Source organism: Equus quagga, chromosome 4 (assembly GCF_021613505.1).
Source record: "Equus quagga isolate Etosha38 chromosome 4, UCLA_HA_Equagga_1.0, whole genome shotgun sequence".
NCBI lineage: Eukaryota > Metazoa > Chordata > Mammalia > Perissodactyla > Equidae > Equus > Equus quagga.
The window spans coordinates 95,583,376-95,594,985 of NC_060270.1; the positions used below are offsets into that span (position 1 = coordinate 95,583,376).

The following is an 11,610-nucleotide window of genomic DNA, read 5'->3' on the forward strand; positions in this document are numbered from 1 at the left end:
GAATATATTTCAACCATACATTTTCAATACTATTTTTTGGTTCTTTACATATTGTTATTTTAAAGTGATATATTTACCAGAGTTAATTGCTTTGGCATCTCCAAAAGTTTCTACTTATAAATATTCTAAGTATTAGAGAATTTTAATAAAAGAACTCTTTTTAAAGACTCTTTATTATTCATGAAGAAAATATAAAAAACCTCACATATTTAACTTTTAAAAAGAAAATCCAAATAGGCCTAGATACAAATCTCTCTCTTCAAATAAACCAGGGTAGTACATGATTTACTATGTTATAGTAAGAACAAGATTTTACAAATCACCGTTTACTGAATTTTGCCACAACGGTCAAATGTTAAGGTGCAAAAAGACTAGACACCAAACGCCAAATCAGGAAATTAGAAATCAACAAAAAGTAGTTTAGAAAATCTGTCATTGAGCAAAACCTGGGTAATCAAGCTGTTGGATACAAAGCAATCAGTCAAGGATTAACCACAAAGGAAATCAGACATCTAGGGCACAGTGTCTCATGTTATCAACTATTGAAAGTTGTTTCTTATTTTTAAAGTTATCTTTTCCTGAGAAAGAAATAGTCAAAATATAGGAAGGCCACCGTGTTAAGAAAAAGAGGATATATTGTCAAAAAAAAGGGAGTGCTCTTATATTTGTACAAATGTGCATTAGAGGCCGTCATGTATGTTGCAAATGCAGGGATCTGCTACTGAGAACATTGTGCTTCCAATCCTCAGATGCAGGCTCTCACAGTTGGAAGCCTGAAAATGAGATGAGCTTACCTGTTGTGATGAGCTGTATGACAAACAAGCTCCTAAACACCCGTCTTTATGGCTGACGGATTTCCTCTCTCAACCACACCATCAGCAACGCGCCCTACGTGTGTTTAAGAATGGAGAGGTCCACTAGTACAAGACTCACAGCGGGGAAAAGATACTTGCAAAGCAGCTAGTCAGTCAACAAGGTAATTTCCCTGAGTCAGAAGCGTGGAGCAGGCAAAGCAGCTGGAAACCCAAAGAAGTGAACAATGATGGTTCAGTTTTTATGTGGATAAGAAAGCTAAGCCAATTCTCTGGGTTAGGATGAGTTTAGACCAGGGAAATTTAGAAACAGAATAAGGAAGGATTCAAAGAAAGGTAATAAAAATATCATATGTACTTACAGGGCAGCAGCATTTCCAAGAAAGGCGGGTCATGAAAGAGGCTCCAACAAAGTGAATTTGTCAGATCTACTTGGGAAATGCTAAATATTTTATCCATCTCATCTTAAAGATATTTTTATACCTAGCCGAGTCTAGGGAGGGCAGATGATTTTATTCTCATAAAAAAACAGAGATGTCAAATGACTGGTGAAAATGCATGTAACCAGGTACAAGGTGGTGGCAACACCTACCCCAGAAATCCAGGCTATTTTCCAGGGTGCTTGGAGCTTATCAACACAAACGCAGGGAATCTTGAAAGAAACTATAAAAAGCTCCTGAGCCTTGCTGAAAGACAGTTGATAGAATAAACAGTTTTTAAAAGAATACTAAATTAAGAGTCAGGAGATATGTGTCCCTCTACTGGCTCTACCACTGGCTAGCTGTGTGGGACCTTGGGAAAATGACATAACCGCTCTAGGCTCTGGTTCCTGTGAACTGGGTGACAATGGTTTTAGGCCATCCAGAAACCTTATGGCTTCTTTTGATAATAGAATCTCTTTCTCATGTAAGGACTCACGGCCTTGTGGTTTGACTAGAACTGACTCTACTTCCCCTTGTTCTCCCCGCCGCACCACAGGGATGGCATTGACCCAGGACATCCTTCTTCCTATACCCACCCTAGTCACAGAGATTTGCCTGGGGATGGACACATGACCCAAACTGGGCCAGAGTTTGCCCATGAAAAGACAATTTCTTTCTGCTATGGTTGTGAAGCTGGTAAAATGTGAGTGTTGACCTAAAGGAATCCATTTATTTTTTCTTTTTCTTACTATGTGGAAAGAGCTATACTGAAAGATGGAGAAAATGGAAGAATCTGAGTGACATCATACATCAGCTTCTCATGCAACTGAAGCACCTATATCCTTGATCTTACAAGTCACAGAAGTCAGTAAATTCAGTTTTCTTTTGTAAATTAGCTTGAATCAGGTTTACGTTGATTGTGACCCGAAGAATCTTAGTTAATACTGCCCATTCTAGTGTGAACATTTCATACATTTAGAAGCTAAATATGTTTCTCAAAACAAGGATATATCATTTTCTTGGAAAGCTCATCTACGGAATATAGGGGAGGGAATTTTACATTTGATCCTTTTTGTTACTTGGTCATTGAAAATTCATGGTGGAGGAAATGAATAAAACACGTATTCCTGAGCTGAATTTGTAGAAAAATAGAGATAGCCTCAAGAAAGTCATTTGGAGCACTTTCTTTAGGCCTTCCATATTCGTGTTTATCTTGAGCTCAAGTATATAATGTACAGCAAGCCTTGTGTATTCTATTTGAAGACATGAGGAAAAGTTAAGACGTTTGAGTAGTTCAGGCGTCCGCATTAATTATAAAGATGAGTAGAGAGTACTTCATCTGTAAGGGAAAAAGTCACAAGTGTGTGTAGCTCATACAGCTAGCTCTCCAAGGACACATGAACACAAATCCAGCAGAAGAGAGGATGGAATTCTAAAAGGTCCCTTTAAATTCCATGATACTTTGCACTCAACTTTCAGGTCTAAGTTAGCATCTAGTGCAGAGTCATGCCTATAATGGATACTAAATAATAAATATTTATTGATGATAAAGACAAGAAGATCTGGCAAAGCCTCTTTGACCTTTGTATATAAGAAAAGTGAGCTAGCTAACAGGATCCTTGCAATTAGTCCAAGACTCCGCAGAGAAGAAGAGAGAAATGGAGAAGGAATTAACAATCTTCTAAATTTTTCTCACATTGCTTGGTCCTTCCACTTGGTAGTCTTTGGTCCTTTTACTAAGTCCTCTAAATGTAAAATTTCCTAGTCACCATTTTGAGAATTCAGCATCTCCCTGTAAATTTCTAGAGACTTACTAGGTTCTTTCTGTTTTCATTGATCTTCTTCAAATTTAGGGGCCCCTCTCATTTCTCTTAACTTAGAGTTTAAAGATTTTCAAGCTTATACAATATATAATCTTTGAATTTTCTGTCCCTTGAGGTTTTATCTTCTTTTTCTTTCCAACTCTTAGATCAAGATTGAAACATATATCTCAAGATATAGATGTATTGTAAGACTCCAGGCACTTCACATAAATCGTATTTACTGAACATTTTGGGACTATTTACTTGCAACTTTTTCTATGTGTGTTTCATTATAAACAAATAAATAGTGTAAAAGAAAGACTTGGGGAATATGTGATGCTTACTTTTAGTCTGCAGTAGAATGGATAGGTTTCATGGATATGCAATATGGGACACAGAGCATGTGAGTGTGCGCAAGTGTACCTGCCTCAATCAATACTATTTAGAATATGAACTACATGATCCTCCTCAATTTATAGGAAAATAAATAAAGCAAAAGAGACACTCTGGATCCCAGGGGGATTCTTTTCTCAAAGCAATCAGACATCTGGAGTCTTGGTCTGATAAAAATCAATGACTCTTTCAGGGCAGTATATCTTTAGATGTGGGTGAGGCAAGAAGTACACAATGAGAGAGAAATTGGTGGGGGTGGAAGGCAAATGTGAAAAAAAGATTGATGAGAAAAACTGTAAAATTTTCTGCCTATAATAAACCGTGCCAACATGTAAGCTATAGCATAATTAGGTATGTATATTTATAACACTATGAATTCCAGAAATAGTAAATAGAAACAATTTCTTTATTATCTGACTCATGTGGGTAGATCATCAGCCTTCCCTTATGCCTGTTTATCTGTGCCTGTGTTTTATGGCTCAAATGTAAGGAGTCATTTCATTTTTTCAATAATAAGTTGTAATGTGTCACGTATACATAAGTGCTTAACAAACGTTATCTGTTTGAATTATGAGTTCAGAAAATACTACTATCTAATGGAAACCAGTTTTCAAAAGGGGGCAGGGTAGAGTTTTGTTCCAGCATTATCACAGATGGCTTGACCTTTTGTGTATTGATCACTCTGTGCCTGCATTTACCCACTCAAAAATATTTCAGCAAGCAAGCTCTTACATATATTTAGGAAAGGAAACTATTTACCCATCATCCCTTCAAAATACACATAAATAGTAAAATAAATGGAAATATGTTTTGTTTATTCTCATTTAGTATATACTGTTATTTAGGTTAGAGGCAATCCACTGTTTGCAACCTACTGAGGAGTATTTAAAAATGCATCTAGTGACCCTTACAACAGTCCTGCTAGAAGCTCCCTCTGAAATATTTTGAATTTCTCAAATATAAGTAACAAATTCAGACTATTCTATTATGATCACCCTAAATGCTATATGACTTGCTGATAATATTATATAATTTAGTCTTTCCAAGAATTTTAAAATCTAAGCTGATGCTATGAAATTAATCCTGGACTTTCAAACATTTCAAGCATTTAAAACAATACAAAAACATCCGGTAAGGAGGATAGAGTGAGACTGGCCATGGAAGCAATTAACCATTGAGCTTTTAAATTCAGATATTAGAAAACAGTTACTACTGCTAGAGCTCACTTTAAAACATATCCCATTTGAGCTATTGTGCACATACCTCAGCGGGATTTGGTAAGTGGATAAAAGATTTATTGATTCCTGTTTGGGGGATTGCTGTGGACTTGCTGCTTCAACAGGCTTTCAAACTGGGTTTGACTCTTACAGAACAAACTGAACCCTGGAATCCTTTCCTGGCATTTCAACCCCCAAAGTGACAAGCATAAAAAGCCAGGGCTAAGGAAGGCTCCAAACTACACACGGAACAGCTGCTGTGTGCTGTTGTAGAAGCTCAAAGGGAAAAATGCTTTAAGGGAGAAAAATTGGCTGTTGGTTAGTCTTCAAACACCCAAGAAGTTTCTATAAACAACAGTACATATTAGGCTGGATGTGTATGTACCCAGACGAATCATTTGCCAATTACTTGCTCCCCAGTTCACGGAGCTTTGCTTTCATTGCTTCATCCAGAACACAGAGATCTGGGATATTTAAAGGAATGGTTAGATGATGTGTGACCTGTTAGCTTAGAAACAGCTGCCTACCCAGGCTTAGCCAGGTGTCTGAAATTCTGCTTTGATTATTTTAAATAACATATCCAGAGTCAAGGAGCACTTGACTTTTGGGGGTAAACATTTGCACCTAAAGGGCCAAGATTGGGATGATAAAATATATTTCTAAGATACCTAATGAAGAGATCTATGAACCATCTTAAAAGACAAGGAAATGTTAAATTAATTCAACAGAATCAGCAAATTGGAATGTCCTTTCAGAATCCATCTTCCTCATTTTTAAGGATGAGGCCACACAGCTACTTAGAGACCAGAACCAAACTTTTTTACATCATAGTCCAGTGTGCTTTCTCTTCCTCATTCAGAATTACTGTAGGAAGACACAGTAACAGAACTGACTCAGGATCCAATGAGAGGTCAGGGTGGTTTGGAAATCAGAAATCAGGCACAGGGACCATTCGCCAAGAGCAAGTCTGATCTTCAACTTAGCACCGTAGCGTGACTTTTCTGCTTTGACTCCCTCCAGCAGCCCTCAAGGTGTCCAGCACTCAAGTTCCTAATACATTTTCGGAGAGAGTGGGAAGATTCATATCAGAAATCTTAAGAAAAATAACATTTATCAACAATTGGCTGAACTGCTTATGTCGATTCCACACAATTAGGCTCAGAGGCATCAGTGGCTGTCTGCACAAGCTGAGAGGGGTTACAACCCTGCTAATCCATTTTCTGTGTCTCATGAAAACCTCTCCCTGCTTCTGCCGCATTTCCAGAAAGGTTTCAGGAAGTATCAGATATCTCCCCATAGACCACGTCAGATCCAGCAAGCTTTTACAGGAAGCCATCCTTCTCTCTCAGGGCATCCCACTAATCACTGACCAAATGGTGGACTAAGTGTGGATGATACAATCCGCCTATCGGCATCTATCCCTCCCAATTCTCAGTCCCTTAAGGCTGACATTGTTTTCCTAAGTGAAACACAGAGTGACTTTCAAAGCTCACTTTCCTTATGGCACATCTGTGGGAAAGGATCGATGCTCCATAAACTCTGGGCAGGATTAAAAAGTTTATTTTAATGCATTTGTTAGAATCAGGGAAAAAGACAGCCAAAGGCAGAGTGAGACAGGGAGTGGTGTGGGCCCCAAGAAAGTGGTTGACGCATGGCCATCAGGGAATAGGGAGTGTAAAAAGCTTCTAGCACACATCACCTCATCTATAAAAACCAGAATCACTTGGCATCTCTCTAAGTAACGAATGGATCTAAGGGCTGTAGAGAAGAGTTGTTGGCAGGAAATGGTCCCCAGGGCTATGATATTTTCAGATCGTGTGCATTTCCCTATCATGCATAGATCATGGATTACAGAGTTCTGTTCACAAATCTTTTCTACCAAAGGACTAAATTTTGCAGGTTCTGGTTTGCCTGACAATCACAGTTTCTGGGGGTAAGAGAATAAATCTGGATAGTTGAGATAAGGAAAAACTGTAAATTTTGCTTTTGGGGTGCAGGGAGAGGAAGGAGGTGTGATAAAGTATTCAGAGGAATAAGAATGGAGGAGACAGCAGTGATGGAGGAGATAGGTAATAGCAGCAGAGGAGAGAGTAGTGGGGGCTTGGGCAGGCCCCTCCCTCAACTTTCAGGACTTTGGCTTTGAATAGAAACCTCTGCTGTACACAAACAAGTAAAAACAGACCTGTAGGTTTGAAACCTTTCTGTGTCTGAAACTCACTATAAGCATGCACCTTGCACGCAGCAGAGTGCGAAGCAAGATTCCTACAAACTCTAGCTGATTGGTTTTTGATCCCAAGTCGGTTTCCACCAGAGCACTGAATTTACCGGGGGGCTAATAAATCTGTGGGAAGAGAGGACCCTCAGCAGATGCTTCAGCCACAAAAAACTGAATTTAATTTTAAATGTCTGGTTTGTTCCACAGTGGACTGCCTGTTCTGCTTTGTTCTCCCTTCGAAACAGGGAGACAGCAGACCAACTTGGTGCCACAGAACCTATCTGGGAAATAACAAGTCGCCATTTCTCGGGCTACCCATTAGCAAAAGTAAACTGCCTTCCATGACTCACCCTTGACTACATGGCTCCCCTCCTCAGATACAAAAAAAAAAAAAAAAAAAAAAATGCAAACAAGCAAATCCTACCTGCTGAAAAGCTAGGGACAACAGGCAAAACTTCAAAATCCTGTTTTTCAACGCTGATACTTATTAGCATTCAAAAAAAATTCTAGGTTGTAATTTCTGGCAAGATTTACTTTAGGAGTGAAACAGACACTTAATAGTGGGCAGGGTGTTAAAGGACCCTCAAACCTTTTGATCCCATCCCTTTGAGTTGTTGACATTGTTTTCACCAGTTGTGTGTCTTCCTGAGTAAATGGGACACTTTATTGTTATTTAATTTTAGTCAGTTTTCTATCTGTTATTGTGAAGTCTTTGCAAACTTAATTGCTAGAGGATAGTAGTGGATACTTTGTATTCTTCGAAATATTTAGGATCCTACTCCAGGCATAAAAATAAACTGCTCAAAACCTCTCTTCAAGTTTAAGCTTGAGGCTAATGCATTCTCTGGGTTATTTTCACAGTCATGGTTTTCTAGGCTCTTCTTTCCAACACTGTTCCATTTCTGAGCCCTAAATGTGCCAAGCACCGTGTGTAGCTCCACTTGGGCCAAACCTTCCAGTTTGGGCTCTAATTCTCATCTCAGACATTCAGGACCTCGGCTAATTCCTCCGAATATTTTTGCCTGGGCTGTGGTTAATTACTCTAAATTAAAGAGCAGGCCAGGTCTCTCTTAATCTCGCTCTTTCACCAGAACAAGGTAACACGGAGAACAAAATGCATCTCATGTTTTAGTAACAATGGTTTACCCCAGGGAGAATTAGCGTCACTGTGTACTTTAGCAGCTACTTTTCCTGGCATTTAATTTTTTTTTTTCTGAGCAGCATCCCGACGCCGTCTTGCTGACGTTGGTCCAGGGACAGACGCCCTCCCTGAAGGCTGGCCAAGCTCATCTCTTCCTTTCATTAGCGGTGTAACCCTGTGTTCCCGCCGGAGCCCTGCACGGAAGTGTAATCTTCCCGCGGGGGCCTCCTGTCGTCTCGCTTGGCTCAGAGAGCTGAGCCTAAATGAAATATAAAATATTAACTATAAGAGAAAACAAAGGCTGCTGCCTCCAGGAGGGCTCCTGTGCCTGAGGCTTGCCCATGTCTCACTTGTCCCTAGGCCTCTCCGTCTCGCCCCCACCCTCGTCCTTCCACGGGATCCACGAGTTGCATCGTAGCCCTCCAAAGCGAATTCCCCTGGCCCATAACCTGACTGCTCACCGAGCCGGTTTCGTTCTGCCGGGAGCGCAGAATGACCACCAGGAGGCCAGGAACAAAACACTTAAATGTTGCATTTATTAAGGAAATGTTAAACAAGAAAAAAAAAGTCAAAACGGTGTCACGAATGTCAAGAGCACTTTTGTGGCGTAAACCGTGCAGTCACGAGCTACGAGTTCTGTTCCGGGTCTTTGCCTGGGGCCAGCTGGGGCACCAGCTTCCCCAAAAGACCCAGCTGGGAATGCAATGAAAGAAACAACTCACCCCGTTCACAGTCGCAGGCTCCCCCTCCCCCCACCCCTTCTCCCACGATGACAAAACTCTAGCCCCCAGGCAGGCAAACAGGTCACTAGGGCAGAAAAGGACTTATCAAATATTTGTATTCAAGCAAACACAAAATTCCTTAAAACGGCACGGTACTATCAATCAAAGGTATTTATCGCCTCTCCCGCCAGGGCTGGGAGGAGCGGGAGGGATTGGGCGCGAATTTGGACACGGATTTGTGTGTCTCCATTAGATCTGTTGCGTGGCGTATACGCAGGTCACTTTTTCCGGCCACCAGGCAATCGGTGCCGCTGTGTCTCTCCCCTGCCCGCCCTCTCCATCTGCCCCCAGACTTGGCCCACCTGCGGGTGGAGAAGGGCCTTCGCCCCGTCGGTCTCCCCACATCCCACGCTATCGGCAGCTTCCAAAGTTCTGCGCCCTAATCGCCCTCTTTTTACCACTTGCTGCTGAGTCTAGAGTCTGGGCGCTCTTCTACACCCAGGCATGGGGAGTTTCAGAAGGCGAGCCAAAAACGGGTCGCTTCATCCCGAAAGGCAGAAGTCGAGAGAAAGAATTTGACTCCGACAGGTTTGCTTCGCCCAGTCTCGGATGGTGAGGGGGCGCGGCCGGGCAGGCGAAGTGGGGAGGCGTGGGGCAGCTGCCGCGGGGGCCGGAGGGCCGGTCAGTAGGGCCCTACGACCACCGCCTCCACCTCTTTAGACGGTCTCCGGTCCTTCACCAGGAAGTTGATCATGCCCTCGGACTTGATGAGGAGGTTGCAGCCGAGGAAGAAGATGCCAAAGACCACAGTGAGCGAGAGCACGCACATGACCGCGATCTGCACCACGCGCATGATGTACAAGCTGCGCTCGTCCGGGCCGCCCTCGGCGAAGCCGTCGTCGGTCACCACGGACGCCTGGGTGCAGCAGCGCACGGCGCGCTCCAGCGCCTCGCTGCTGTTGGCCAGGAAGAGGCCCACCACATCGGTCTGGTTGCCCAGCGCCGGATTCATTGCGGGAACGGGCAGGCGCCCAGGGAGGCGCGGGTCCGAGGATTGGGAAGGCGGTGGGGCGAGAGGAACAGGTGCCGAGCGGAGCGCTCACTTGCCGACTTGCGCGCGCGAGGGCTGCTCGCTCTCTCCTTTCCAAAGTCCCCGGGCCGTGAGAGTTTCCCAGGAGCCTCGCCGCCGCGCGCCGCAGCCTGGCTGGTCTGCGCCGTCTGCCTCTGCCCGGGCGCTGCTCGTTCCCGGCGCTCGCTCGACTGGGGGCTGTTGGAACTTGGCGGGGCTGGGCCAGCGGGGCCGTGGGAGGTGCGGGCGGCTGCGGCTGCGGCCGGGCGGCTGCTCTGAGCGCACAGCGGCCCCTTCCGGCCGCGCCGCCGCGCTGCGTCCACTGCCGTTGGGCGGTGGGGAGGCGAAGGGGCGAACCTCTTGTCCTCGCTTTTGTTGCTTCGCTTGTTTTCTAACTCCAAACGCTAGGCAGAGGTCGCTGTACTTTTCTGGCTTGATGGATGGTTAAAGAGTCTCGGGTGGGGGGAGGGCTGCGATCAGCTGAAAGTTTCCGAAGAACTGGGTCACACTGGCTCTGCGCGTCCTTTGCCTCCCGCCCCTCTCACCTCCGGGCGGATGCAAAGTGGCGAGGACTCGCAGGTGCCAGATGGTGCTTGCGAAGGCACGGGCCCGCCGCCTGTGCCTGACTCCTTCTCTCCTGCGACGGATTTCTACTGGGGTAGGGGTGATCTGGGAGTGTTTTTAAACAGCAGTGATTTTAGGAAGAAAGAGCAGGGAGGGAGGGAAGGAGGAAAAGAACAAGAAAAGGAGGGAAAGATGAAAGGGAGGGAAGGAGGAAGGAAAGAAGGGAGGGAGGAAGGAAGCGACTGGAAAACAATGTAAGGCAGGTTTTATAGTGATTTTTGAGGCAAAGGAACAGGGGCTCGGGGAAGGAGGTGTTCTTCTGTGGCCTCTGTGTGGAGATGGTTGGCAGGAGTGGGGTCACCTCTCTGGTAAGGGAGGGGAAGGTGGACAGAGTGGCCACTCTTGTAATCTTAATTGTAGTTGAGTTTTTGGATGTGCTTCCAGTGTTTTTCTCTGTTGGCAGTAAATCAGATGTTTAAGGGAATTGCTCAACATCCATCACCTAGAACACTGGCCAACTGCTGGATGCCCTCCCCATTTCCCATAAGCTGATGTATTTCACCTTCGTCATTTTAAACAAAACTACAGATGTTTTAGGGGCCTGATTGAGGCTTCACCCCATTATGATTTTGCTGTTGGTTTCAGTGAAATGTTATAAACCTGCCAGATTTTTCTTAAGCTCTAGAGGAATACTTCAGGGTTTTTTCCCCTCTTTTCTACTTTCTTTCCTCCCTCCCTGCCTTCCTTTTTCCTTTCAACTGTAACAGCTGGAAACCAGTAACTTGAAGCCTAGTACAAACTTTTGATAGGATACATTTACTGAATTAAAAAAATATGGTAGCTGTCTTGCCGTTTTCGACTTTGTTCTCATTTCCATTCTATTTGCTTGTTAAACCCTCTTATCTTTGTCTCCCGAAACATCATTCATTTCGTGTTCAGAGGCTTTCTTAAAAGTTTTCGTGCTACCTCATGACCACCATAAAATAGAATGAACTGTCTTTTAGTTAAGAGTTTTCAGTTTTCGGATGTTGACTGTGTATCAGCTTCAGTAAGTTTAGGTCTTTCTAAATAGCTGTGTTTGTTTTGGGGGGATGTTTAATAGCTGAAGACGCAGGCCTCTGGGCCTCATCCACAACGCACTTGACTTATTGCTCTGGTTTGCCCTGATTATATTAGCCTTGCAGAATGCTCCACCCCCAGCAATTTCTTCTTTGAGCAAATGTATGATTAATTGATTGGAAAAAACATTTAAG

General features: G+C 43.7%; 1 protein-coding gene across 1 annotated transcript; it reads right to left on the reverse strand.

Annotated features, from left to right (window-relative positions):
- Positions 1-8,815: 8,815 nt before the first annotated feature.
- On the reverse strand, positions 8,816-9,917 carry RPRM (reprimo, TP53 dependent G2 arrest mediator homolog). The gene has a single exon (XM_046659792.1). It carries the CDS (start codon positions 9,734-9,736, stop codon positions 9,407-9,409), a length of 330 nt encoding a protein of 109 aa, XP_046515748.1. The 5' UTR covers positions 9,737-9,917; the 3' UTR covers positions 8,816-9,406.
- Positions 9,918-11,610: the final 1,693 nt, after the last annotated feature.

Bases quoted from the DNA above. Each gene is read 5' to 3' on its own strand.
- RPRM (XM_046659792.1), bottom strand. From the start codon at position 9,736: ATGAATCCGGCGCTGGGCAACCAGACCGATGTGGTGGGCCTCTTCCTG.